The sequence below is a fragment of the Eretmochelys imbricata genome, chromosome 10, assembly GCF_965152235.1.
Source record: "Eretmochelys imbricata isolate rEreImb1 chromosome 10, rEreImb1.hap1, whole genome shotgun sequence".
NCBI classification, from domain to species: domain Eukaryota; kingdom Metazoa; phylum Chordata; order Testudines; family Cheloniidae; genus Eretmochelys; species Eretmochelys imbricata.
The window spans coordinates 30,713,747-30,738,969 of record NC_135581.1 but is presented as its reverse complement, the minus strand read 5'-3'; the positions used below and the strand labels follow the sequence as shown (position 1 = coordinate 30,738,969).

General features: G+C 54.3%; 1 protein-coding gene across 4 annotated transcripts; it reads right to left on the bottom strand.

Moving 5' to 3' along the window:
- Positions 1–431: 431 nt before the first annotated feature.
- On the bottom strand, positions 432–24,673 carry RHBDL1 (rhomboid like 1). 4 transcript variants are annotated; one of them, XM_077828826.1, is made up of 9 exons: positions 24,635–24,673; positions 22,699–22,701; positions 18,099–18,257; positions 16,428–16,652; positions 15,976–16,124; positions 11,544–11,656; positions 3,110–3,210; positions 2,251–2,311; positions 432–703 (listed from the first exon to the last, which is right to left on the bottom strand). In XM_077828826.1, the coding sequence occupies exons 1-9, from the start codon at positions 24,671–24,673 to the stop codon at positions 432–434; spliced, it is 1,122 nt and encodes a 373-aa protein (XP_077684952.1). The 4 variants fall into 4 exon arrangements, with proteins under 4 accessions (XP_077684952.1, XP_077684954.1, XP_077684951.1 ...); XM_077828828.1 differs by lacking the exon at positions 16,428–16,652; XM_077828825.1 differs by lacking the exon at positions 22,699–22,701 and having other exon boundaries at positions 18,090–18,257.
- Positions 24,674–25,223: the final 550 nt, after the last annotated feature.

Sequence of the window (25,223 nt, the reverse complement as noted above, 5' to 3'; positions counted from 1 at the left end):
AGTAGGGGCAGGGAAGAGGTAGGGGCAGGAAGACTGTACATTCAGTAGGGAGCATTGGCATACTCAGCCTGGCACAGGGGGGCAGGTCAACCGATTCACTCCCGCTCACGCTCGCCCTGGGGGCACACTCATTCGCTCATACGCACGAGGGCGGAATAGCTTTCTGGCTGAGCTCGGCTGCGCAGGGAAGGAAGGGGGGTTGCCTCGGGATTTGCGAGCGGGCAGCGTTCCTTGTTTCCGTGTCACGCGTCTGTTGCCTCCCAGCCTCAGGCAGGGGCCGAGGAAGATCCAGTCCAGCATCCGGCTGAAATAACACACTGATAGAAAAAGTGTGTGGCTGGTAACAGGCAGGGCTCCGGCTGGGACGTTGGCACCCGCATTGTCTGGGTTTTGGCACTTTCAGGGTGGGTGTGGAAGGCCCGGGGGGGATGCTATGGCGGAGGAGGGATGTGTGTCCCCAGCAGGTCATAGGCGAATATGTTCCAGAAGACGGCGAAGACAAGGAAGGTGGCGTAGGAGAGCAGCACCACCCACCAGACACACTGGTCCTGCAGGTTCTCCTCGTAGCTGCGCAGGATGGTCAGCCCCATGCTGATGCCCACGATGGCGCCTGCCAGATGGGCCATGAAGCTGGGTTGGGGGCCAGAGGCCACCAGGGGTGGAGAGAAACGGAGCCATACGGCACGGCCCACCTCGGAGCTCACTGCAAGGGGGAGGACGAAGAGTGAGAATGTTCGCCACAACGCTGCTGAGGAGGCTATTGGCTAAGAGCCACCGCTGCCCTAGAGAGTCTTCCCTTCTCATGCCCCAGTCACCTCCCCTGCAAGTCTATCCCATAGGACCCTGCTGATCCCCAGCAATCCTGCCCACTGTGCCAGGCCTCCCTTCTCCCAGACGCAGACAGGGGGTTCCCGGTGGAAGGTTGTGCAATTCTTCACCATCAGCATCTGCGTATCAGTGGGGGTGACAAGCCATAGGAAGTGGTGGGCTCTCCATCCCTGTGAGTCCCTACACTGAGCCCAGATGCCTGTCTAAAAGAAATGCTCTAATTTAACTCATCCCTTAGCGGCAGTCATACAGGCCTATGGGGGTAACAACCACCTGCCCTTCCTTTTGGCACATGGGAAGGGGGTAACATGGGGTCCTGGCATGGAAGAGAGTGAGAGCTAGTTCAATCACAACGTACTGCACTTGGGAGCAGTTGCTTACAGAGTAAGGAAGATAATTCCCCCCAGGGCAGGAATCCCTGGGGGGCAGGGTTCCAGGCATCCGGTTTTGGACTGGAACGCCCTGTTGAAAAGGGATCCTGGCAGTTCCGGTCAGCCTCATGGACCAGGCCATTAAAAGTCTGGTCGGTGACACAGTGGGGCTAAGGCAGGCTCCCTACCTGCCCCGGCTCTGCTCAGCTCCCGGAGGCAGCTGGCTTGTCCCTGTGGCCCCTAGATCCCTAGCTCTGTGCAGCTCCTGGGAACCACAGCCAATGGGAGCTGTGGGGGTGGCGCTTGCAGGCATGGGCAGCACGCAGAGCCCCCAGGCCCCTCCACCTAGGGGCCACAGGGACATGCCACCACTTCCAGGAGCTGCACAGAGGCAGGGCAGGCAGGGAGCCTGCCTTAGCCCCACTGTGCCATCGACCAGGAGCTGCCTGAGGTAAGCACCGCCTGGCTGGAGCCTGCGCCCTGATCCCCCTCCCACATCCCAACTCCCTGCCTCAACCCAGAACCTCCTCTTGCACCCTGAACCCCTAATTTCTGGCCCCACCCCAGACCCCACACCCCCAGCAAGATCCCTCACCCCTTCCTGCACTCCAACCCCCTGCCCCAGCCCTGCACTCTCTCCTGCACCCTAACTGCCTCCAAGAGTCCACACCACCAGCTGGAGCCCTCACCCCCTCCCACACCCCAAGCCCCTGCTCAAGCCCAGTAAGAGTGAGTGAGGGTGGGGGAGAGCAAGCGACAGCGGGAGTGGGGATGGAGTGAGCGGAGTCAGGGCCTCTGAAGGGGCGGGGCAGGGGCGGGGCCTCAGAGAAGAGGAGGGGCAAGGTGTGCCCTTTTGTGCGATTAGAAAGTTGGCAACCCTATTGGGTGAGGTTCTCTGGCTTGCGTGAGACCGGCAACTGGACTAGGTGATTAGATTGGTCCCTTCTGCCCTTGAAATCTCAAGACACCACAGTGCTGCCAGCAGCCTCACCCAGCTAGGCTCCCACAGGCCCTGCGCTCCACTGCCTGACCACATCTGACATGTACTTACTGCACACCAGAGCCAGGACCATCCGGAGCAGCTTGTACGGGCAACGCATCCCCGCCCAGTTCTGTGGACAGAGACCCCAAGTTATGGCGGCATGAGAGCTGTGGTCTGGGATCCCCTTTGGACCATTTCAAAGTGGGGAGGGACCTGAGGGTGGCCGGCCAGGCTGTTGCTCATCATTCAAAATGGCAGCGGGAGTGCGTGGCGCTCCGTGGGCGCAGGGAGCCCACCGCCTGCCCACAGCCGCATCCCATGGAACAAGACATGGTGGCCAGAGCCGGCTTACAGGACCTGGAAAGCAGGGGGCCTGTGCTGGGCCCATCAATGGGCATAAGCACAGAGATAGGACAGCCTGCGGGAGGCAGATACCCCACACTGAGCCTACCAGAGCTGCCCAGCTGTCACTGGTAATGGCAGAGACAGAGGCAGAGGCAGAGGCTTCTCCGGGTACCTATCAGACCTCTCCCACTCAGCATTGCCTCCCCTGCCAGTGCAGTGCCCCAGTTGGTGCTGGACAGGAGATCAGGAATGAACCGGTCCCTCCTGCAGTGCTAGTCCCCCGGGTGGTTATGTATCAAAAGACACAGACCAAAGCTGTTTGTTGGAACGTGAGCAGAATGGCGACTTACAGTAACCCTGCAGGCCCAGACACACCCCTGGCCTGCCATGCTGCTCTCCCCAGTACCTGGCCAAATCCCCTCTAGCCTCGTCTCACTGGGGGCTCCTGGCCCAGGGACATCCTCTCTGCTGCCTGTGACCCTAAGGGACACCAGATCTCCAGTGCCAGGGAGGAGAAGCAGATCAGCGACCTCTCAGTCTGTCCTTCCCCAGGGCTGGCCTGGCTGCAGAGCCAGGTACCTACCATGACAACGTTGGCCAGGTGAGCGGAGCAGAGGGCATAGACACCCCCCGAGCCTCCAACCAGAGGGGCCCTCATGTCTGTGATGGAGACAGTCAGGGAGCCTGTGGGGGAGAGAGGAAAGGGGGTTACAGAGTGGGGGAGAGAGGATCACCCTAGGCAGGACTAGACCCCTCTCCTGAGGAAGGAAGATGTGGGGGGGCAGGGCAAACAGGTGCTCCGGGGCGTCAGTCATTCACTCGCTCAGCATCCAATTTGAATGGGAGGTTTCCATACTTGGGCTTTTCCTCTCCATCTGCCCACGTGACAAACTCAGTTACACACGCTCCACCTATCTCCCCCACCCCCTGCCCCAGCGCACTCACCCCTCACACGGCACGGTAACTCTCGGCACAGCCAGCACACCACCCCCCACACCACCCAGAACACACAGCACTCACCTCCGGAGCCCACACTCCACACGCACCCCATAGGCCCCAACCGCATCCCAGGAGCTCACACCTCGCAGCACACATGCCACACCTTACCCAGGCCATATATACACACGGGCTAACAAAACACACGCACCCCGCCTACAATCAGCACACTCCACACCTTACCCAGGCCATATATATACACACGGGCTAACAAAACACACGCACCCCGCCTACTATCGGCACACTCCACACCTTACCCAGGCCATATATACACACGGGCTAACAAAACACACGCACCCCGCCTACTATCGGCACACTCCACACCTTACCCAGGCCATATATACACACGGGCTAACAAAACACACGCACCCCGCCTACAGTCGGCACACTCCACACCTTACCCAGGCCATATATACACACGGGCTAACAAAACACACGCACCCCGCCTACTATCGGCACACTCCACACCTTACCCAGGCCATATATACACACGGGCTAACAAAACACACGCACCCCGCCTACAATCGGCACACTCCACACCTTACCCAGGCCATATATATACACACGGGCTAACAAAACACACGCACCCCGCCTACTATCGGCACACTCCACACCTTACCCAGGCCATATATACACACGGGCTAACAAAACACACGCACCCCGCCTACAATCGGCACACTCCACACCTTACCCAGGCCATATATACACACGGGCTAACAAAACACACGCACCCCGCCTACAATCGGCACACTCCATATCTTACCCATGCCGTATATACACACTGGCTAATACAACACACACACCCCACCTACAGTCAGCACACTCCACATCTTACCCATGCCGTATATACACGCTAGCTAACACAACACACACACACACCGCCTACAATAGGCACACTCCACATACTAGAAAGAAGTTACTGGACTTTACGCTGGTAGAACCATAGGATCATAGAAGATTAGGATTGGAAGAGACCTCAGGAGGTCATCTCGTCAAACCCCCTGCTCAAAAGGTAATAACAAAATGTTTTTTTAAGTACATCAGAAGCAGGAAGCCTGCTAAACAACCAATGGGGCTCGTGGATGATCGAGATACAAAAGGAGCACTTAAAGACGATAAAGTCATCGCAGAGAAACTAAATGAATTCTTTGCTTCAGTCTTCACGGCTGAGGATGTTAGGGAGATTCCCAAACCTGAGCCATCTTTTGTGGGTGACAAATCTGAGGAATTGTCACAGACTGAAGTGTCACTAGAGGACGTTTTGGAATTAATTGAGAAACTTAACAGTAACCAGATGGCATTCACCCAAGAGTTCTGAAAGAACTCAAATGTGAAATTGCGGAACTATTAACTATGGTTTGTAACCTGTCCTTTAAATCAGCTGCTGTACCCAATGACTGGAAGATAGCGAATGTAACGCCAATATTTAAGAAGGGCTCTAGAGGTGATCCTGGCAATTACAGACCGGTAAGTCTAATGTCAGTACCGGGCAAATTAGCTGAAACAATAGTAAAGAATAAAATTGTCAGACACATAGAAAAACATAAATTGTTGCGCAAAAGTCAACATGGTTTCTGTAAAGGAAGATCATGTCTTACTAATCTATTAGAGTTCTTTGAAGGGGTCAACAAACATGTGGACAAGGGGGATCCGATGGACATAGTGTACTTAGATTTCCAGAAAGCCTTTGACAAGGTCCCTCACCAAAGGCTCTTACGTAAATTAAGTTGTCATGGGATAAGAGGGAAGATCCTTTCATGGACTGAGAACTGGTTAAAAGACAGGGAACAAAGGGTAGGAATAAATGGTAAATTTTCAGAATGGAGAGGGGTAACTAGTGGTGTTCCCCAAGGGTCAGTCCTAGGAACAATCCTATTCAACCTATTCATAAATGATCTGGAGAAAGGGGTAAACAGTGGGGTGGCAAAGTTTGCAGATGATACTAAACTGCTCAAGATAGTTAAGACCAAAGCAGACTGTGAAGAACTTCAAAAAGATCTCACAAAACAAAGTGATTGGGCAACAAAATGGCATATGAAATGTAATGTGGATAAATGTAAAGTAATGCACATTGGAAAAAATAACCCCAACTATACATACAATATGATGGGGGCTAATTTAGCTACAACTAATCAGGAAAAAGATCTTGGAGTCATCGTGGATAGTTCTCTGTAGATGTCCACACAGTGTGCAGCGGCAGTCAAAAAAGCAAACAGGATGTTAGGAATCATTAAAAAAGGGATAGAGAATAAGATGGAGAATATCTTATTGCCCTTATATAAATCCATGATACGCCCACATCTTGAATACTGCGTACAGATGTGGTCCCATCATCTCAAAAAAGATATACTGGCATTAGAAAAGGTTCAGAAAAGGGAAACTAAAATGAATAGGGGTTTGGAATGGGTCCCATATGAGGAGAGATTAAAGAGGCTAGGACTTTTCAGCTTGGAAAAGAGGAGACTAAGGGGGGATATGATAGAGGTCTATAAAATCATGAGTGGTGTGGAGAAAGTGAATAAGGAAAAGTTATTTACTTGTTCCCATAATATAAGAACTAGGGGCCACCAAATGAAATTAATGGGTAGCAGGTTTAAAACAAATAAAAGGAAATTCCTCTTCTCTCAGCGCACAGTCAACCTGTGGAACTCCTTGCCTGAGGAGCTTTGAAGGCTAGGACTATAACAGGGTTTAAAAGAGAACTGGATAAATTCATGGAGGTTAAGTCCAGGATGGGTAAGGAATGGTGTCCCTAGCCTCTGTTTGTCAGAGGGTGGAGATGGATGGCAGGAGAGAGATCACTTGATCATTACCTGTTAGGTTCACTCCCTCTGGGGCACCTGGCATTATCCCCCTTCAGGTAGTTGAAGGCTGCTATCAAATCCCCCCCTCACTCTTCTCTTCTGCAGACTAAACAAGATCAGTTCCCTCAGCCTCCCCTCATAAGTCATGTGCCCCAGCCCCCTAATAATTTTCATTACCCTCCGCTGGACTCTCTCCAATTTGTCCACATACTTTCTGTAGTGGGGGGCCCAAAACTGGTCGTAATATTCCAGATGTGGCCTCACCAGTGCCAAATAGAGGGGAATAATCACTTCCCTCGATCTGCTGGCAATGCTACTACTAATGCAGCCCAATATGCCGTTAGCCTTCTTGGCAACAAGGGCACACTGCTGACTCATATTCAACTTCTCATCTACTGTAACTCCTAGGTCCTTTTCTGCAGAACTGCTGCTTAGCCAGTCGGTCCTCAGCCTGTAGCAGTGCATGGGATTCTTCCGTTCTAAGTGCAGGACTCTGCACTTATCCTTGTTGAACCTCATCAGATTTCTTTTGGCCCAATCCTCCAATTTGTCTAGGTCACTCTGGACCCTATCCCTACCCTCCAGTGTATCTACCTCTCCCCCCAGCTTAGTGTCATCCGTGAACTTGCTGAGGGTGCAAACCACCCCACCATCCAGATCATTAATGAAGATGTTGAACAAAACCGGTTCCAGGATCGACCCCTGGGGCACTCCGCTTGATACCAGTTGCCAACTAGACATCGAGCTGTTGATCACTACCCGTTGAGCCCGACAATCTAGCCAGCTTTCTATCCACCTTTCATTTATCCAATCCATACTACTTTAACTTGCTGGCAAGACTATTGTGGGAGACTATATCAAAAGCTTTGCTAAAGTCAAGGTACACCCAGCTGATTTGACACCTCAAAATACATGCAGTGCACAAATATGCACTGGGCTGAATTCATCCCTGCTTGATCCCTGAAACCAACAGGGTTACACCAGGGATTAACTTGGCCCATTAGGATGACTGGTGGGTGACAGCCCCGCAGGGCTCTTCCTGGCTTTTTATGCTGCTCTAGAGGGAGTGGAGGTTCAGAGTAGAGGAGGGACACAGCTCCCTGCACACCCCATCCACTGCTGCCCTGGACAGCCGTGCTGGAGCTGACTCCCCGAAGGACTTGGCAGAGCAATTCCATCTAAGGCCACTGGGCGTGGCAACAACAGGATCTGGGACTGCATCCTGCCAGGTGGGAGACAAGATCTCCCTGTCACACAGGGAAGAGGTGTTTGGGGAATGGAGCCCTGCCCCACACTGTACTGTGTGCTGCCTCTCCCAGCTACGCCACCATGGCTTTGGGGAAATCAGACAGCACTTCTCATGCTGCTCCCAGTGACGAGGGAACCGGGGAATGCCTATCACTATAGTATCTAGGTATCAGTTCTGGGGACTCAGGCTTCACCCAAAAGACTCCAGCAGCACAGTGCCCCCTGCAGCATTGATCTGGTACTGACTCAGGTAGTCAGAGCTGCCACCACCACTTCCTGCGCTCTTGGGTGGGCTTTCCCATCCATGACGAAGTCTAATGCGATCACAGCGCAAGGTGCTAGGGGGTTAGCGACAGTGGGGTGGGGGAAAAGTCTGGTTCCGATACTTCCCCAGGGCCCCTGCTCCCGTCTCCATGGATGCAGGACAGGCCACGGCAAAAACCATGGTGCGGGACTGCAAGAGAAACAGAGGTCCCTGAAATGAGGATGTCGGGGTGGCTGGCGATTACACCCTTCACCCCGATGCCAGCTAGTTCCCGCCTCACGGCCACACAAATCCACGGGTTTGAAATGAAGCTATTGCAAGAAGCTGGTGCGGGGACACTGAGCCCCTCAATTCTAGGTCACTGGTTCAAACCAGCACTCCCAGCTACCTTCGAGACACCACTGACTTCCTGAGGAAACTTCAATCCATCGGTGATCTTCCTGATAACACCATCCTGGCCACTATGGATGTAGAAGCCCTCTACACCAACATTCCACACAAAGATGGACTACAAGCCGTCAAGAACACTATCCCCGATAATGTCACGGCTAACCTGGTGGCTGAACTTTGTGACTTTGTCCTCACCCATAACTATTTCACATTTGGGGACAATGTATACCTTCAGATCAGCGGCACTGCTATGGGTACCCGGATGGCCCCACAGTATGCCAACATTTTTATGGCTGATTTAGAACAACGCTTCCTCAGCTCTCGTCCCCTAAAGCCCCTACTCTACTTGCGCTATATTGATGACATCTTCATCATCTGGACCCATGGAAAAGAAGCCCTTGAGGAATTCCACCATGATTTCAACAATTTCCATCCCACCACCCAACCTCAGCCTGGTCCAGTCCACACAAGAGATCCACTTCCTGGACACTACAGTGCTAATAAACAATGGTCACATAAACACCACCCTATACCGGAAACCTACTGACCGCTATTCCTACCTGCATGCCTCCAGCTTTCACCCTGACCACACCACACGATCCATCGTCTACAGCCAAGCTCTGCGATACAACCGCATTTGCTCCAACCCCTCAGACAGAGACAAACACCTACAAGATCTCTGTCAAGCTTTCTTACAACTACAATACCCACCTGCGGAAGTGAAGAAACAGATTGATAGAGCCAGAAGAGTTCCCAGAAGTTACCTACTACAGGACAGGCCTAACAAAGAAAATAACAGAACGCCACTAGCCGTCACCTTCAGCCCCCAACTAAAACCCCTCCAACGCATTATTAAGGATCTACAACCTATCCTAAAGGATGACCCAACACTCTCAGAAATCTTGGGAGACAGGCCAGTCCTTGCCTACAGACAGCCCCGCAACCTGAAGCGAATACTCACCAACAACCACATACCACACAACAGAACCACTAACCCAGGAACTTATCCTTGCAACAAAGCCCGTTGCCAATTGTGCCCACATCTCTATTCAGGGGACACCATCACAGGGCCTAATAACATCAGCCACACTATCAGAGGCTCGTTCACCTGCACATCCACCAATGTGATATATGCCATCATGTGCCAGCAATGCCCCTCTGCCATGTACATTGGTCAAACTGGACAGTCTCTACGTAAAAGAATAAATGGACACAAATCAGATGTCAAGAATTATAACATTCATAAACCAGTCGGAGAACACTTCAATCTCTCTGGTCACGCAATCACAGACATGAAGGTCGCTATCTTAAAACAAAAAAACTTCAAATCCAGACTCCAGCGAGAAACTGCTGAATTGGAATTCATTTGCAAATTGGATACTATTAATTTAGGCTTAAATAGAGACTGGGAGTGGCTAAGTCATTATGCAAGGTAGCCTATTTCCTCTTGTTTTTTCCTACCCCCCCCCCAGATGTTCTGGTTTAACTTGGATTTAAACTTGGAGAGTGGTCAGTTTGGATGAGCTATTACCAGCAGGAGAGTGAGTTTGTGTGTGTATGGGGGTGGGTTTTTGGAGGGGGGTGAGGGAGTGAGAGAACCTGGATTTGTGCAGGAAATGGCCCAAATTGATTATCATGCACATTGTGTAAAGAGTTGTCACTTTGGATGGGCTATCACCAGCAGGAGAGTGAATTTGTGGGGGGGGGTGGAGGGTGAGAAAACCTGGATTTGTGCTGGAAATGGCCTAACCTGATGATCACTTTAGATAAGCTATTACCAGCAGGACAGTGGGGTGGGAGGAGGTATTGTTTCATATTCTCTGTGTATATATAAAGTCTGCACGGTATGCATCCGATGAAGTGAGCTGTAGCTCACGAAAGCTCATGCTCAAATAAATTGGTTAGTCTCTAAGGTGCCACAAGTCCTCCTTTTCTTTTTGGTTCAAACCCAACTCAGCTATGAGTGAAAGTCAGGGTCATGTGAAGGCTACTTTGGAGTCTCAGTGCTGCTCCTGGGGGGCACAAACCCATCGTGCCTGGCCCTGATTTGCTCCCATTTTTGGCAGCAGAGGGGCCTTGCATGGAATGTGCTGTGGATCCTGGCCTTCCCTCCAGCCTCAGGTCCCTCCAGGTCAGGCTGGGCAGACTAGGGGAGTTGGCACTGCTCCTGCTCCCTCTTCTGCAGCTGCAGAGTGAACGTGGCTTACAAGGGCATGGCCAATTTCCACCAGCTGAATATAAAACCCAAAGCTGGGGACCCTCCTGCATGTACTTCCCAGGGTAGCATCATCCGAGCTAGAGGAGAATCTCCATTCGCTGTGGGGCATGGGATGCAGAGCTGAGAAGTTCTGCTTCCATCCAATAGAGGGCAGCGGTATCACACACACAGGCACTTCACTACATGGCTGTCCTGGGCAGATGAGATGGGATAATAGCCCTTCCCCAGTGTCCCAGGGCTGGCTGCAGCTGCGTTCCCCCACAGCAGGGTTACAGTACGGGGCTCCACTCTCCCCATGCACTCCAGATATCACAGGGACAATATCAAGACCCACTGGAGGAGCTCTGAACCCCTGTTAAAGGGAGCCAACCCACTGCAATCACTATCTGTGCCTGTGGAACCCAGATCTGGTTTACAGGAGAAGACAATAGAGCCGTAGGAAGGGGACCTCTGGGAGCAAGTCAGGAACCAACTGAAGCTCAGCAGAGATCTGGGTCACCATCTCTACAAGCCCAACAAAGCCCAGCTCTCCTGGAAATTGCCCATGAAGGGCCATCTTTCTCCCAGCCCTGCTGCCCTCAGCCATTCCAGTGGGGCTCCGCCTGACCTAAGGACGCGTAATGTATCACGAGCAGCTCTAATTCTTTATCGATCTCAGCTGGCGGTGCTGACCCGCCTTCTGGGAATAAGGGAGACGGAAACGCAGAGCTCTGACAGCTTAGCGGGTGGGTGTGGGGAGAGCCCAGGAGCGGCCTGCACCGCCAGGGGGAAGAGGGGAAGGCGGAGAGAACATGGGAAGGGAAAGACAGGCCAAGAGAGGAGCAAAGGAGAAAAGAAGCTGGCGGGAGAAGACAGCGGTGAGCTCTCAGGCTGACTGCCACAGCGTAGGCACACACCTGGGCTTTTGCAGCCATCTCAGGAGGGGCCCAAGGGACAGCTGAGGACTCGGTTCTCGGAGGATCAGTCACCATGGGAATAAGGAGGAGCTAACGGCTGGGTTGGCAGCGGGACGGGGTCTTGAATGAGCCTTTGCCGCCAGTGCAGGGGAAGGGAATTCCTGCAGGAGGCAGCCTCCAGCCAGGCGCTCCCCACCCACCTGCCAGCACTCCCGCCAGGTAGAGGAAGCTGATGCGTAAGATGCCATGGACCATCTCCAAGGGGACCCCAATCATCAGCTGAAGGAGGGCGTTGAATCCCAGCTGTTCCAGCCTAGACAGAGAGACAAGGAAACATTCATCCAGCAGTAACTCGGTACGGACTAGGCAAGCAGAGGGCGCTGGCCAGCTGCGCACACAGGGCAGGGGAGGGAGGGTACACGGTGCCCTGTGCAGGAAGGCAGCAGGTTAAACCCAGGGCCCAGGATGGATCAGGGAGTTTCTGGGAATAACAAATGCAAATTGAGACTGTGGCCCAACCCTTCCCTTCTGAAGGCTTTAGGATCCCATGCTGGCCTCAGCACAGAGCAACTAGGCCCAACCGTGGGAGATGCTGGTGAGCACCTGAAATTCCCACTGGCTTCAGTGGGATACCTGCTGCCTCTCAAGAGCCTCCCTCCCCAGCCCAGCCAGTGTGCCACAACCCTGAGCAGGGAGGGCCTCTGTACGGGGGGAAGGGAAGGCCGCTCTTCATGGCCCAGCTCTGCGCATCTGCAGCACCTCGTCTCTTGGCACTTTATACACACCAATGAGTCCTTCCAGCACCCCCGCTTTACTGAGCAGGAGTCGAAACAGAGGGGCAGTGACTTGCCCAAGGGCACAGACTAAGCTAGTCGCAAATAAAACCTCCTGCCTCCCATGCTTCCTTGTGTAGCCCAGACCCTTCTCCTGCAAGCCTTGCTGTGATGGCTGCTCCCAGCCACACCTGTGGATATCCACCCAGGAGGGAACTGAATTGAGCCCACCTAACCTGGGCAGGATTGGAAACGGAGACCAAAAAGATCCCTCTTCCAAGATCCGCTCCCTGAGACAGTCCATCCCATTGCAGCTTGTGTAAACCCCACTTCCAGCTGAATTTGTTTTCACTTGGAGCCTTGAGAGCCAGTGGCCACATTCACTCACTGAGCTGAGACCTCCCGGGGCCGAGGGTGGAAGGTCTGAGATAGGAAGACCCGGCTGCAGCCTCCTGCCATGGGGCCTGTTCCCGGGAATGCCCTGGGTACATAGCAATGAGTCCTGGCCGAGCCCTGAAATGCCAGGCAGCCTCTAGGATCCCACTGACATTGGCATCGGGGATCTATTTCAAGATAACACCACCCCAGTGCTAAACGGGCGACGTTTCACCAAACAGCCTCCAATTAGAGGGCGGTCTGTTGTTAATCCCACCAATCAAGAGGCCATGATAAGCGTTAACTGCAGCTAATCCCACCAATCGGGGGAACGGGCTGCACTCCCGTGATCAGACCTTTGTCGTTCCTTTCAATGATAATTATTTGTATCATCCCTAATTGACATTCTTTGCTGTTACCGCGCTGGTGAGCCCCACACAGCCGTGGTCTCTGCGCTGAGAGCATCTATGAGGAAGGGAGATGGCTGTCATCCCCGTTAGACACTAGCTTGGGAAGGAGTCGAAGCCATGTCTCTCCCGCGCTGGGACACAGAGCCACGTAACAGAGCGGCTTGCTTTTCTGCTGCTATTCGTGGCCATTGCTGGCCGTTGGCCCCTTTGTGTGATCCCTCTTCCCCCTTACTCTGCCTTTGAGCATCAGTGTGTGTGGGTCTGGAGCCGTTCTCATGCAAAATGTATTGGGAGGGCCCCTGGGGTCCGGCCTATTCTGAGCCACTGGTCACTTGCTTCATTCTCCAGGCATTTGAGGTGAATGCTTGTGCCCTGACACAGATGGAGAAGGGGGAAAAGGAAGAGAAACCTGGCAACTTTGGCATGAAATACATTTAAACATGGGTAATGCATCTGAGCTCACCCACAATGTGCCCCAATTCTGGGCAGGCACAAGCAGGAGCCAGGTACAAGAGAGCACCTCCAAGTAGCTCAAGAGGAACTTCAGTCCTGCGGAAAAGCTTTCCAGCCCTACGCTGTCACCTGCCACCTCTCATCTCTCGTGACACTGCTTGGCCAGCATGCAAATCCCTCAAGAATCGACAAGGTGTTTCCCACCCCATCATAGCCCCCCTTATCCTGCCTCCCACAGCAACATCATAAGGCTGGATTCATGACATCGCAGCTCTTTCCATGATGACAGACTGGGAGGTGAGCAACCTTGGGATTCGGTCTTGGTGCCAGGATTTAGCTGCCAGGACACAGCTTTTCTTTCAGAAATCCTGGCAGCTTGGATGTGGGGAGTAGTACCAGGGAACGGTTGGCAGAGGTGGAAGGGCCTGGACTGTCAGTAATGCTAGGCCACCAGTGACTTTATCCCTTTTTCCTGTTGGGGAACTGTCTGCTCCACAAATCTGACCCTCTTCAATATAGTTTGATCAGTATTGTGTGCGAATGAATTGCAGACGGTGGGCTGCTCACCCACTGTCCCAGCAACCATTTGATGCTAAAACTCTGTGTATTTATAGGCTTTTCAGTGGGGCTCATTTCCATCCCAGCTGATGTGCTTACAAGTGTTAATGAATTAAGCCTCACAACTGTGATGCACCCTGTTTTACAGGTGGGGAAACTGAGGCACGGAGAGCCATTTGCCCCAAGGTCACATAGTGAGAAAATAGTAGAGCCGGGACTAGAACCCAGGTCTTCTAACTCCAAGTCTTATCCACAACTGTATCCTTCCTTCCAAGTCACCTGGTATTGCTTTTGCTTCCTGACTGGATGACCTCCCCTTTATTATCTGCCTCTGCCCATAAGGAATGTCACTTCATCACAAGACAAATGTATTGAGTCAAGTCTTGACCACTGGCCCAAATTTGCTTTCTGTGAAATTCGACCAAACCAAACTGCCCGTCCAGGTATTCGAACAGCAAATCAGATCATTCTCCCAGCCCATTGCTTTGACCCTGCCACCCCTCTCTCTGCGTCCCTCCACTGGTTCCACCTTCTCTATTGCCTCTAACATAAGTTTCTTGTCTTCACTTTCTAGATCCTTCATGTCCTAGCCCCACCCGACCTGTCCTCTCTCATTCTGCATCAGTAGGTCAACTCTCGCCCCCGCTCGGCCCAGGAACTCGGCCCCTCTGTCGCCCACTTCTTACATTTTCAAACAAGCACTTTTGTGCTTTCTCCCCTCGCACTTGAGAGAAGCTCCCTGTGCACAGCTGCAAAGCCACGTCATTGTCCTCCTTCAAACCCCTCCTTCCAACTCTCCCTTGGCATGAGGCCTACAAAAAACTGGACAATGGTTGGGCTGCAGGTGCACTGAGATCACTGCCTACCATGGTGACTAGACTTGTCTCACTGTTCCGCCCCCATTTTTCTGTCCGTATCTGTCTGGCATCCCTTGTCTTTTACTTAGATTGCAAGCTGACTGTCTTTCTGTTCTGTCTGTACAGCACCTAGGACTGTGGGGTCTCTGACAAGGAGGTTCTAGATGCTACGATCATACAAAGAGTAATAATAATTATCATAATTAATAACAAAGAAGGGCTGCAAACCCAATTGAGGCTAAATTCTAGTCCCCAAAATGTAACTGTCTCACTATTCATCCAGCTCAAATCCCCCTCCTGGAGTCTGATGTCCTTTATTACCCACAAAGCAAGGCACCATGCTGGCAGCTGCAATACAAGGTACCGCCCACCCTGTGCCCTCTTAGGGGATGTGTACACTGCAGCTGGGAGCCTTCCTCCCTCCCAGCGTGGGTAGAGACAGACGCATATTAACTTTGCTTGAGCTAGGCCTCTCCGACTAGCAGCACAGGTGATGTGGCATGGGGGAGGCTCCAGGCTGAGCCCAGGGGGTTGGGTGGCCAGCCCAGACCACCGCCTGTACAACAGTGTCCACCCTGCTATTTTTAGTGTCCTACTCAAGCAGAGCTACCACGAGCCTGTCTCCCCAGCTGCCATGTAGACAGTGTAGACAGACCCCCAGCGGTACCTGAGCCCTGACCTGGAGGGACCACACGTACGGGGGAGAGGATAGGCCAGCCTCAAAGCCCATTCAGCCCTTGGCCTCTCTTCTGATACTGCCAGGGAGGCGCTGGGGGCTGCTGTGCACTAGGAACGCACTGAGAACCCCCCACCTCACTCCACATAGGCCAACAAAAGGCCCATCGGGTGGGAATACCTTTCAGCCATTCCTGATCTGAGCTAGAGACAAGGAGGCAGCCTAGAGGTGACCGGTTCCCAGGAGCCGTGCAGTGCCCCAGGAGTTAAATAAACGGTTCTAGTCCGCAGTTCAGAGCAAGCAGAGCGAGCTGTCGCCCATACCTCAACCTTAGCCATGATCTGCAGGCTCTGTGATCTCCGGGGGGGGGATAGGAATTCATATTCCAAGTTCATCCAGCCCTGGGCTGGCCCACCCTGCTTCAGTGACAGTCCCCACCACCCCACCTGCTGCAGAGAGACAGGAACACAGTCTCTCCACACCAGCTGAGCTGCCTACCCGCAGGGGGCATGGGAGTGGTATGTCCTTACCCGACGTGCATGAACATGTAGGTGAAAAATCTCCAGGCCCGGGCTCGGTGCCCCGGGTGGTACACCAGCGGGCTCTTCATGTACTCTGGGTGGTAGGTCTGCAGGACCCACCGGTTCAGCCGGGCCCCGTAGCAGAGGAACACGATGATCTGCAGAAGGGAAGGGGCCAGTTGTCAGTTATAACCAGAAGGAATTCCCCGCCGCGATGCTAGGCCGAGCTGAGCCTGTGATACCCCTGCCTGCTGCCAGGCTGGGTGACGCTGTGACATCCTCCTCCTGCCCTGGCTTTGGAGCTCAGCATCCCCCAGGAAGATGCCCAGGGTGGATTATTTCCTCGGATCACATGCAGGTGCCAGGGAGCCCTACCCCAGTGACTGGTTGCTAGGACTGCCCCTTCTCCCACGGCAGATACAAGGGCAGGACAATGTGGTCCCCCGGAGCAGTCAGCATACCTGGGTCAGCGTGATGGCTGCCATGAAGATGGGCGGAGGGCAGGTGCGGTGCTGGTAGAAGTACCAGCGCCGGTCCATCTCGCAGGGCAGGATCTCATAGGCCACGTAGCGGACAAAGCGCTTGTAGAAGCCCAGGCCGGTCTCGTCCAGCAGCACGTCCCGGGGCAGTGCCCTCTGCCCATTGGCAATAGCTCGTTTGAAGCTACTGGAACGTTTACTGCTAATCTGCAAAGAGAGACTGTGAGGTACACAGCCCGCCCAGCTACTCCACTCCCAGCCTCTGCCAGCAGGGGTCAGCCCAGGGCAGGGATTCCCCGTCCCATTCCTTCCAGTTCCTGCCATCATCAGGGAAGCGCTGTGACCCAGGCCTTCTCCATCCTCAGCTGAGGAGAGGGGGAGGAAGGGCTTTTGCTGGGGCCGTGGCGGGTTTGGGATTCTGAGCACACAGCAGGGACGGGGACAGCATGCCAATGTCTCTCTCTTGCCGGATCATTTCCTCGCTCGGCCAAGGCAATCAGGAATAATCTATGAGAATTAAGGATTTCTTTCTGCATAGCCAGCGGTGCTGCCTGCTTTAGTCGAGAGCTCAGCAAAAAAAGGGGGAAAATATTCTTTATTTTCCACCTCCCTGTTTGCTTCCCTCTTGGAGGCCTCTCACACGGGTCCTGAACCAGCAACTTAGGTCAGAGCGCCCGCTACAGACAAAGCCCTACCTCCCCGGTTGCAGCTGCTAGAACAGAACGGGGCAGCAGCCCTGGCTGCGCGGGAGCCCCTAGCTGTAAGCTGTCCCACCATCACCCTGGGGAAGGGGCTGTAGGAGCTCCCTGCAGCAGTCAGTGATAAGGGTGGCTCTCCATGGGGGAGTCACATGAGTTCCCCTCCTTTTGCTCACAACTGTCTTTTCCTCTCACCCAGCGTTGGCGCCACGTGGCCAGCCCTGGGGAGGCCTCCCGAGAACAGCAATCAGCGACACAAACCATCCCCACCATGTCTCAGTTCAGGGAGGGAGCGGCTCTGCTTCTGTGGCCCGTGCCATGCTGGGCCTCCCTGCTCAACAATGCTGGCTTGCGTGGAACAGCCTCTTGTCCCCTGGGAGCTGAGCTGAGACCTCCCCAATTCATTTAACACAGGCCAGCCAGCAGGGAGTGCTGACTTGGAGTTCCTTCTCCAGCACCCCAGCCCAGCTGCCCACAGTGGGCACTGGGCCGGCCTGAGGGATCCCACCAAATGGGCTTCATTCCATTCTGTGCAGCGGGCACCCTGGGAGAGTGGTGTCTTTGAGTCCCAGGGCCACCTTTGAGTCTCAGGGCCACGTTCAAGCCTGGCGTAAGCGGGGGCAGAGGGCATTGACATCAGCAGGAGCCGGGCTCGCTTACACCAGGGATGAATTTGCCCCATGGTCTCTAACACCGAACTAAACGGAGGGCTGGGTTTTGCACTTCCCCTCCCTAAAACTCCTGCCTTTGAGTGGCAGGTCCATGCATATGAGCGATGCCCATCTGTCCTTCAGTTGCCACCCTGAGCCTGTCCTCTTGGGGGCTGCAGGATTAGAACTGCCAGGTGGGTTGTTCCAGCTGCCATGTTTCCTGGGCAAAGCATTCCCCGGCAGCACACAGATCTACAGCACTTGCACAGCGCCTCAGGGCTGTTACTAGTACTCACGTTACTGACCAGGTCTACCAGCTCCTGATAGCAGATCTGCCCTTCATCGTTGCTCTGGGCCAGAGCCACCAGCATCTCCAGCTTGGCAGGATCCAGGGGCAGCTCATGGCTGTGCACCAGGCTGGCGAAGGTCTCTACGCCAATGAAACCGGTGTTGTCTGGATCAAGCTGCAAAAGAAACCAGAGTCAGAGAACCCAAGGCCGAAGCGGGTCAGCTCCAAGCATTGGGAAGATGGCACTGCGGCTGGAGTAGATGGGAGCTTCCCTATACTAAGACTCTTACACTATTCCCTAAGGTCACTTCTTCTAGGAGAGACTGGCACTGGAGTAGCTGTCAACTTGTGGGGAGTGGAGTGGCTGGGCGCTGCCCACAGTCCTCACTCTGCTACAATGCCTGGCACAGTCATGGAGGGAGATTTTTAAAGCAAAGGATTTCAACAATGGGTTTTACTAACCCTGGAAACCCTCAGCCCAGCTGCTCTGTCTCTCTCACTCTCCCACATGAGTGCAGCCAAGGAAGTCTAGGACATGAACCAAGAGCTCCTGAGACTCAGTCCAGACCACAGAATCCTTCCACTCCATCCCTCCTACACAGCTCCTAAGATGGGAGAGTGGGCTCTGCTAAAGGCAGGAGAGAAAGTTATGGGGTGACTTGATCACAGTCTATAAAATGGGGCTAATGCTGCCCTGTCTCACTGGGCACACTCACTAACATGCACGGAGCTCAGGCAATTGGAGCTCTGGAAGGACAAAGAGAGGTAAGTCAGCATGCGCAGGAACCCCTAACCCTAGCACCTTTGTTTATGACACTCCTGCCTCTTCCTCCTTCACCAACAAGCCCCCGAATTCTTTGCAGGTCAACTTCCAGAAAGCAGAAGCCGCACGTAATACGAGGGCCCTGGAAAAGGAGCAAAACTCACAGGCCTTCAAAAGGCTTGGGGAAGGGGGTTTAGGATGTTCTTCTAGCTCTACAAAGGACAATGTTCCCCAGGTGGGTGACCCCTTCAACCTGCCCTACATTTACTGGGAGAGCATGGCTGGAATCAATAACCAGCTGTGATTACGGAGTTCAGAACCAAGGTGTCCAAACCCTGAGTCCTTTCAGAAACTTCCCAGATTCATACCGCAAGTCCCAGCAATTCCAGCTGCAGTATGAGCAACGGATCAACTCTGAAGACCTTGAACCTGAATCAGGACACGCAGCCCAATGTCGCCCCATTTCCCAACTTCTTCTGAGCTTCCCATGCAGTTTAAGAACACAAGAAAGGCCACACTGGGTCAGACCAATGGCCCATTTAGCCCAGGATCCTGTCTTCCAACAGCGGCCAATGCCAGATGCCCCAGAAGGAATGAACAGAACAGGACAGTTATCAAGTGATCCATGCTGTGTCGCCCATTCCATTTCAACGTGTCCACATCTGCACCCTCCTCTCAGCTCCAAACTCTTTGAGATGCAATGCCCCTTCGGTGTGCAAATGGAGGGATTCTGATGGGCTGATGAGCGGGCCTTTTTCAAGTTCTCCTTTGCACTTCCCACCCTTTCCCTCACACTCCCATCTCCTGCTCCCACTTCAGAACAGGGAGCCAGACTCACACTGTTATTACACAGGTGAACAGAACCCTATCAAATTCCCCGAGCACCACCTTCAGCTCTTCCAAAAGTGTCACGTCCTCACTCACCCAGAGCAAAGCCACAGTCATGCTGGATTTACCAGGAAGGTTTGTATCCAATTTCCTCCTTGAAAAGTACTTTGAATAATGTGGGGGAAGGGCTAGTCTTTTAAAAAAAAAACAAAAACAAACCACGCTGGAAGGTCAAGAAGAAAAGTCAGAGTGTGGCTAAGGGCCCTGCCGAGGACATGACAGAGGCTGGGTTCTGCCCCGGGGAGGCAAAGCCAGTAAAACAGAATTATTCTGCAAATAATATTGTCTCTGTCATCTTATTCTCCAAGGAACAAAATGCAAAACACAGAGCTCCCTGACAATGTCCTTGTGGAATGGGCAGGACGGAGAATGCTGTGGGACACGGACACGCTATTCTGGTTTGAGCTGAGGGAGACTGCAGCCTCTCCAGCCCAAAGAATCTACTGCTCCCTGGGGCTACTGACAGATCTAGTGGAGACTTCGCATCTCGCCCTGGAGGGCGCAGCAGCTGCAGAGAGGGCCCAATCCAGGGAAGGGGAAGGGACCCTCCTCCCCGCAAGAGCATGAGAAAGGGGATTACAAGGAGGGGGGATGCAGCATATGGCCAAATTAACCCTTTGGAGGCTGATCACAGCACCTAGACCTTGCTCTAGACAAGGAAAGCAAGTTACAAGCAGAGCTCTCTAGGGCAGAGGTTCTCAAACTGTGGCCCGCAGACCGAGCTCCACTCAGGTGGTCCGCAGATAGTTCCCTCTAAGGCTGCACACAGCAGAACAAAGGGCCACCCACCTAATTAGGAGCCACGCAGGCTCGACTTCACTAATTAGGTGCCTGGACCCTGGAGAAGATGCACGTGTAAGGTGAGGTGGGGACCTTGGGGGGAATGGGGGTAAGTGGAAGGGGGCAGTGGGGTGAGAAGAGGGGGTGGGGCGAATTTGGGACGTGCAAGGCTGCGGCAGCCAGAGAAAGAGACGACTTTCCCCAACTCCAGGCTGCTGTGGTGGGGGAGAGACCCCCCCCCCTCCTTCCCAGCCCCAGCTCAGGGGCTGCCGTGGCAGGGGAGAGAGGGCACATCCATCGCATTAGAAAGGTAAAACTACTGATATAAAAATATGAGTTGTGTGCTTTTCTTTGTAGAACAAAAAATATTATTAGAAAGGTTTTTTATAGAGCGCTTTTATCCAACGCGCTTTACACTAGTTAGCTAACGGTGCAAACAACCTTTGGAAAGCTCATTAAGTGGTCCGCCGAGACCCCCTGCAACTTTCAAGTGGTCTGTGAAAAAAAAAGGGTTGAGAACCACTGCTCTAGGGGTTACTGCCTCTTCACAGCGCTTGCTCCTGATCCTTCATGTGGCTGGCCATGTGCCCTGGGCTACATTTCCAGAGCCCAGTGAGCCTAGGACAGCTCTGCTGTAGGAGGGGTGGGGCAGGGCTCCAGGAAGCAGTCAGGAAGGGGCTGTGTGGGGGCAGTGTAGGACATTGCACCCCCCCCCCACAATAAACCCCACGTCGGGTACCAATTCCACTTTTACTTTCTCCTTGGAGCCCCCAGTTCCCTGCACACTGGGCCTAGCAGGGAACTGGGGGCTCCAAGGAAGCTGTGACACCCGTGTTCACTGAACGGCATCTCAGGTAGGCAACCCCCCAGCATAAGCAGCCACATCCAAGTGTGGGCTAATGGATAAATAGCTACGGTGCTGGACTGGGACTCAGGAAACTTGGGCTCTATTCCCAGCTCAGACACAGACTGGCTGGGTGGCCCTGCCCATGTCACTTCACCACTCAGTGCCTCCCTGTGCCTCCCCTTCTTTGTCTCTCTAGGTTGTAAGCTCTAGCGCCTGTCTCTTACTATTGTACGTACAGCGCCTAGTGCACAGGGGCTCCCACCACACTTGTGGCCTCTAGGTATGACTGTAATACATATACCAGGAATAATAATCCCTAGGGTACTTTCCAGTACCACTGGGTTTGGCCTCCAGTAAACGACCCACTTCCACCAGGCAGCCACTTGCCCCCTCTCCCTGGGTATGAAAGCTGGGCCTCCATTCAGCTCACTAGAGTCAATAGCTATTCACTTGCTCTTCCTATGGCCAATACCATTGCCATCGCTGCCCCCTAGCACCACCGTGTACCACAGCAAATGCACATGCTCTCACCCATGCACACCACACACAAATGCAGACCCAAGCACACACAACACCCGTCTGCATGCACGCATACACACTGCACATGCATGCATGCCCTATGTGAATGCACACCCATCTACACGCATATATAGACACTACAGTATGTCCACACTTAGGATCACACACTGGTTCTGCATAGGCACACGTACACATGGAGATGCACACATAGTATACCTCCACATCTCGTGTACATGCATGCCCACCGCACGTACACACGGAGATGCGCATATAGTATACCTCCAAATGCTCATGTACACGAATGCCCACCCACATGTACACACGGAGATGCGCATATAGTATACCTCCAAATGCTCATGTACACGAATGCCCACCCACATGTACACACGGAGATGCACACATACTATACCTCCAAATGCTCATGTACACGAATGCCCACCCACATGTACACACGGAGATGTACACATACTATACCTCCAAATGCTCATGTACACGAATGCCCACCCACATGTACACACGGAGATGCACACATACTATACCTCCACATCTCGTGTACACACATGCCCACCCGCACATACACATGGAGATGCACCGTATACACATGCCTCACACATATGTATACCTGTACGCACACGATACACACGATAAATAGGTATGCCTGCAGCCTCCCCACCACACACACGCACGTTCACGCACATAGTATACACAGGCACACACCCCATGGGAAGCACACCCACCCACCTGAATATGCACATAGGCATCTCATACACACAGTGCGCACTTAGAAGCACACACATACCCACACATGAGCATGCACACTTGCTCCATGCTTGCACAATACGCACGGAGATGCACACCTACCATGCATGCGCAAGTACATACATGCGCTCAAACACACACTTGCCCAGCTTCTCTCTTGCCTTGTGCATTTCAGTGCAAATTGGCCAGCCCATAACAGACCAAAGCAGCAGCAGCAAAGTCATTCCCCACTCAGTGGCCTGCAGAGACCCCATCTCCAGCCACACTCCAGCGCCTGTGGCCTGCACCCTCCCAGATCAAACTGTCATCACCGATGCTCACATCCCCTGCACCTAAGGCTGCAGCACCACAACTCCCACAGAGCACGAGGACTGGGAAGATTATTCAACCTCTAGCTGCTGAGAAAGGTTGGACATGGAGGTGACAGGATCTGAAGCCAATGTCCTCCCCTAAGAAGCTCTCTAACCTTTGGATGATCATCTATAGGCCAGTGGTTCTCAGCCTATTTACCACTGTGGGCTGCATATGCAGCTCTCTGTGTGTTGTGTGGGCTGCATCCACACAATATATATACTGCCTGTATGGCCCTGAGGAGGTCACCTGGCTACAGCTATGTGCTGATTGGGCTGCAAGTGGCCCACGGGCTGCAAGTTGAGAACCACTGCTCTAGGCTGACTGGCATTGCTGCTCCCCTTCCCCCAGGACTGTAACAGGCCCAAGCTCTCTCCCTTTCCTTACAGAGATGTTTAGACACATTTGTACCCCTCAACTCCTGGAGGTTCAGCTCAGATCCCACATCCGATTGCCAGTGAGACGCCTGGTAACCCAGCTCCCCCCTCCAACGAGGTTGTGGGACTTGCCCAAGGTTATGCAGTGAGTCATAGGGATAATTATTGAAAGGGGAACTTGGAGTCTAAATTCCTAACTGAAATTAACGACCAATCTCCCCCACATCAGAATCCCTGGCAGTGCAGGGGACTGGCTAAAGAGACTGAATTTGGCTGCCAGAGTAGATGAAGGGGTTCCAGCCGGGAAGCAATCAGAACAGAGTGCCGCTCGGGGCCACCAAGGGTTAATGTATTAGGGCCCAATCCTGCAACCAGAGCAGAGAGCTCAATGCAACATAGTGTTAACACATTAGGGCCCGATCCCGCGGTCAGACCACCATGTATTAATGCACTAGGGCCCAATCCTGTAGTCAGGTCACAGGGCTCAGTGCCACCATGTGTTAATGAATTAGAGCTCAGTGTTTCCAGGTGCTGGACACCCCTCACCCACTCTTTGCCCAGTCTGAGGGCAGCTGCTGCTGCTCAGCGCTGCACTGAATCAGGTCCTTAGCCTCAAACTCTGAGCTAGAGAGCTCTGGGCTGGGATGAATGAGGAGGTCAGAAGTGAGAGGAGCTGCATGGCCACTGAGGCTGCTGGCTACAGCACGTATTTACCCCTCTGCTGCTCGAGCAGGTGCCCCGATCCAACACCCTTGGCAGCCGGTGGTTCAGGAGGTGCCCCCGGAGCTGGAATAGCAGGGTCACGGCAGGCCAGCTTCAGAGTGCCTCTGACAGAGCTGGTGGGGGGGGGGAGGATGCTTGGCTCTCACTAGTGTAAGCCGCCCCCTCGCTGCCAGCAGGCACCACATCCACGCTCACGAGCGCATCCGTTCTATTTCAGAGGCACGACAGAGACGGTGCTGGCTGAGGACACCAGGGCTCCCTGCCTGGGCGCCACCAGGAGGGGGAGACAGACCCCAGAGGTGCACGTGGCCTGGTCTGCTCGAAGCCACGAGCTAACCACACGGCGTGGGGGGAACCCACCAGGGAGATACCAAGGGGATGGGCACAGAGCCGGGATGGCACATCTGCAGAGAGCCCCTGTTCCACCGCCCCCCCCCCATGGAAAGTTAGCCCCCTCCCCAGCCTGCATGCCAGAGCTGGGCTGGCACCCACCCCTTCCGAGCTGGAGAGGAGCAGCAGCCGCTGCCTTGGAAACCAGCACTCACCTGCTCCTGGATGAGCTGCAGCAAGGAGCTCCTATCCATATACCTGCCGGGGCTGGCTGGCTGCAGGGGCGGCCGGCTGCGGGGCTCATCGGAGGCACGAGGCGGCGCGGGGCGGGTTTGCTGCTCGCCTCCCAGGGCGCCGGGAGCGATGGCGGGGGGGGAGCCGCGCTGCAGCCGCCGAGCCAGCCAGCCAGCCCCGCGTCGCTGCGGAGCGATCGGAGAGCGAGCGCCGCTCCGCTCCCGCACAGCCGGGCTCCGGGGGCGGGTGCCAGCGAGAGGGGCTGCGGGAGACGCGGGGCCGGGAGCCAATGGCAGCCCAGAGGGGGCGGGGGCAGGGGGCAGCCGCGGAGCGCCGAGCCCACCGGAGCCGGGAGCGACGCTGCAGCCGCCTCTGGCGCTGGCGAGACACCTGCGGGCCCGGCCGCCGGGGAGCGCACGGGGCGGGGTGCGCGGCGGGCACGCAGCAAACGCCGGGCGGTCACCGGGATGCTCTGGGCACCTCCCCCCTGCATCCCGGGTGACACCCGGCCCGGGCGCAGCGCCCCCTGCCCCTGCATCCCGGGTGACACCCGGCCCGGGCGCAGCGCCC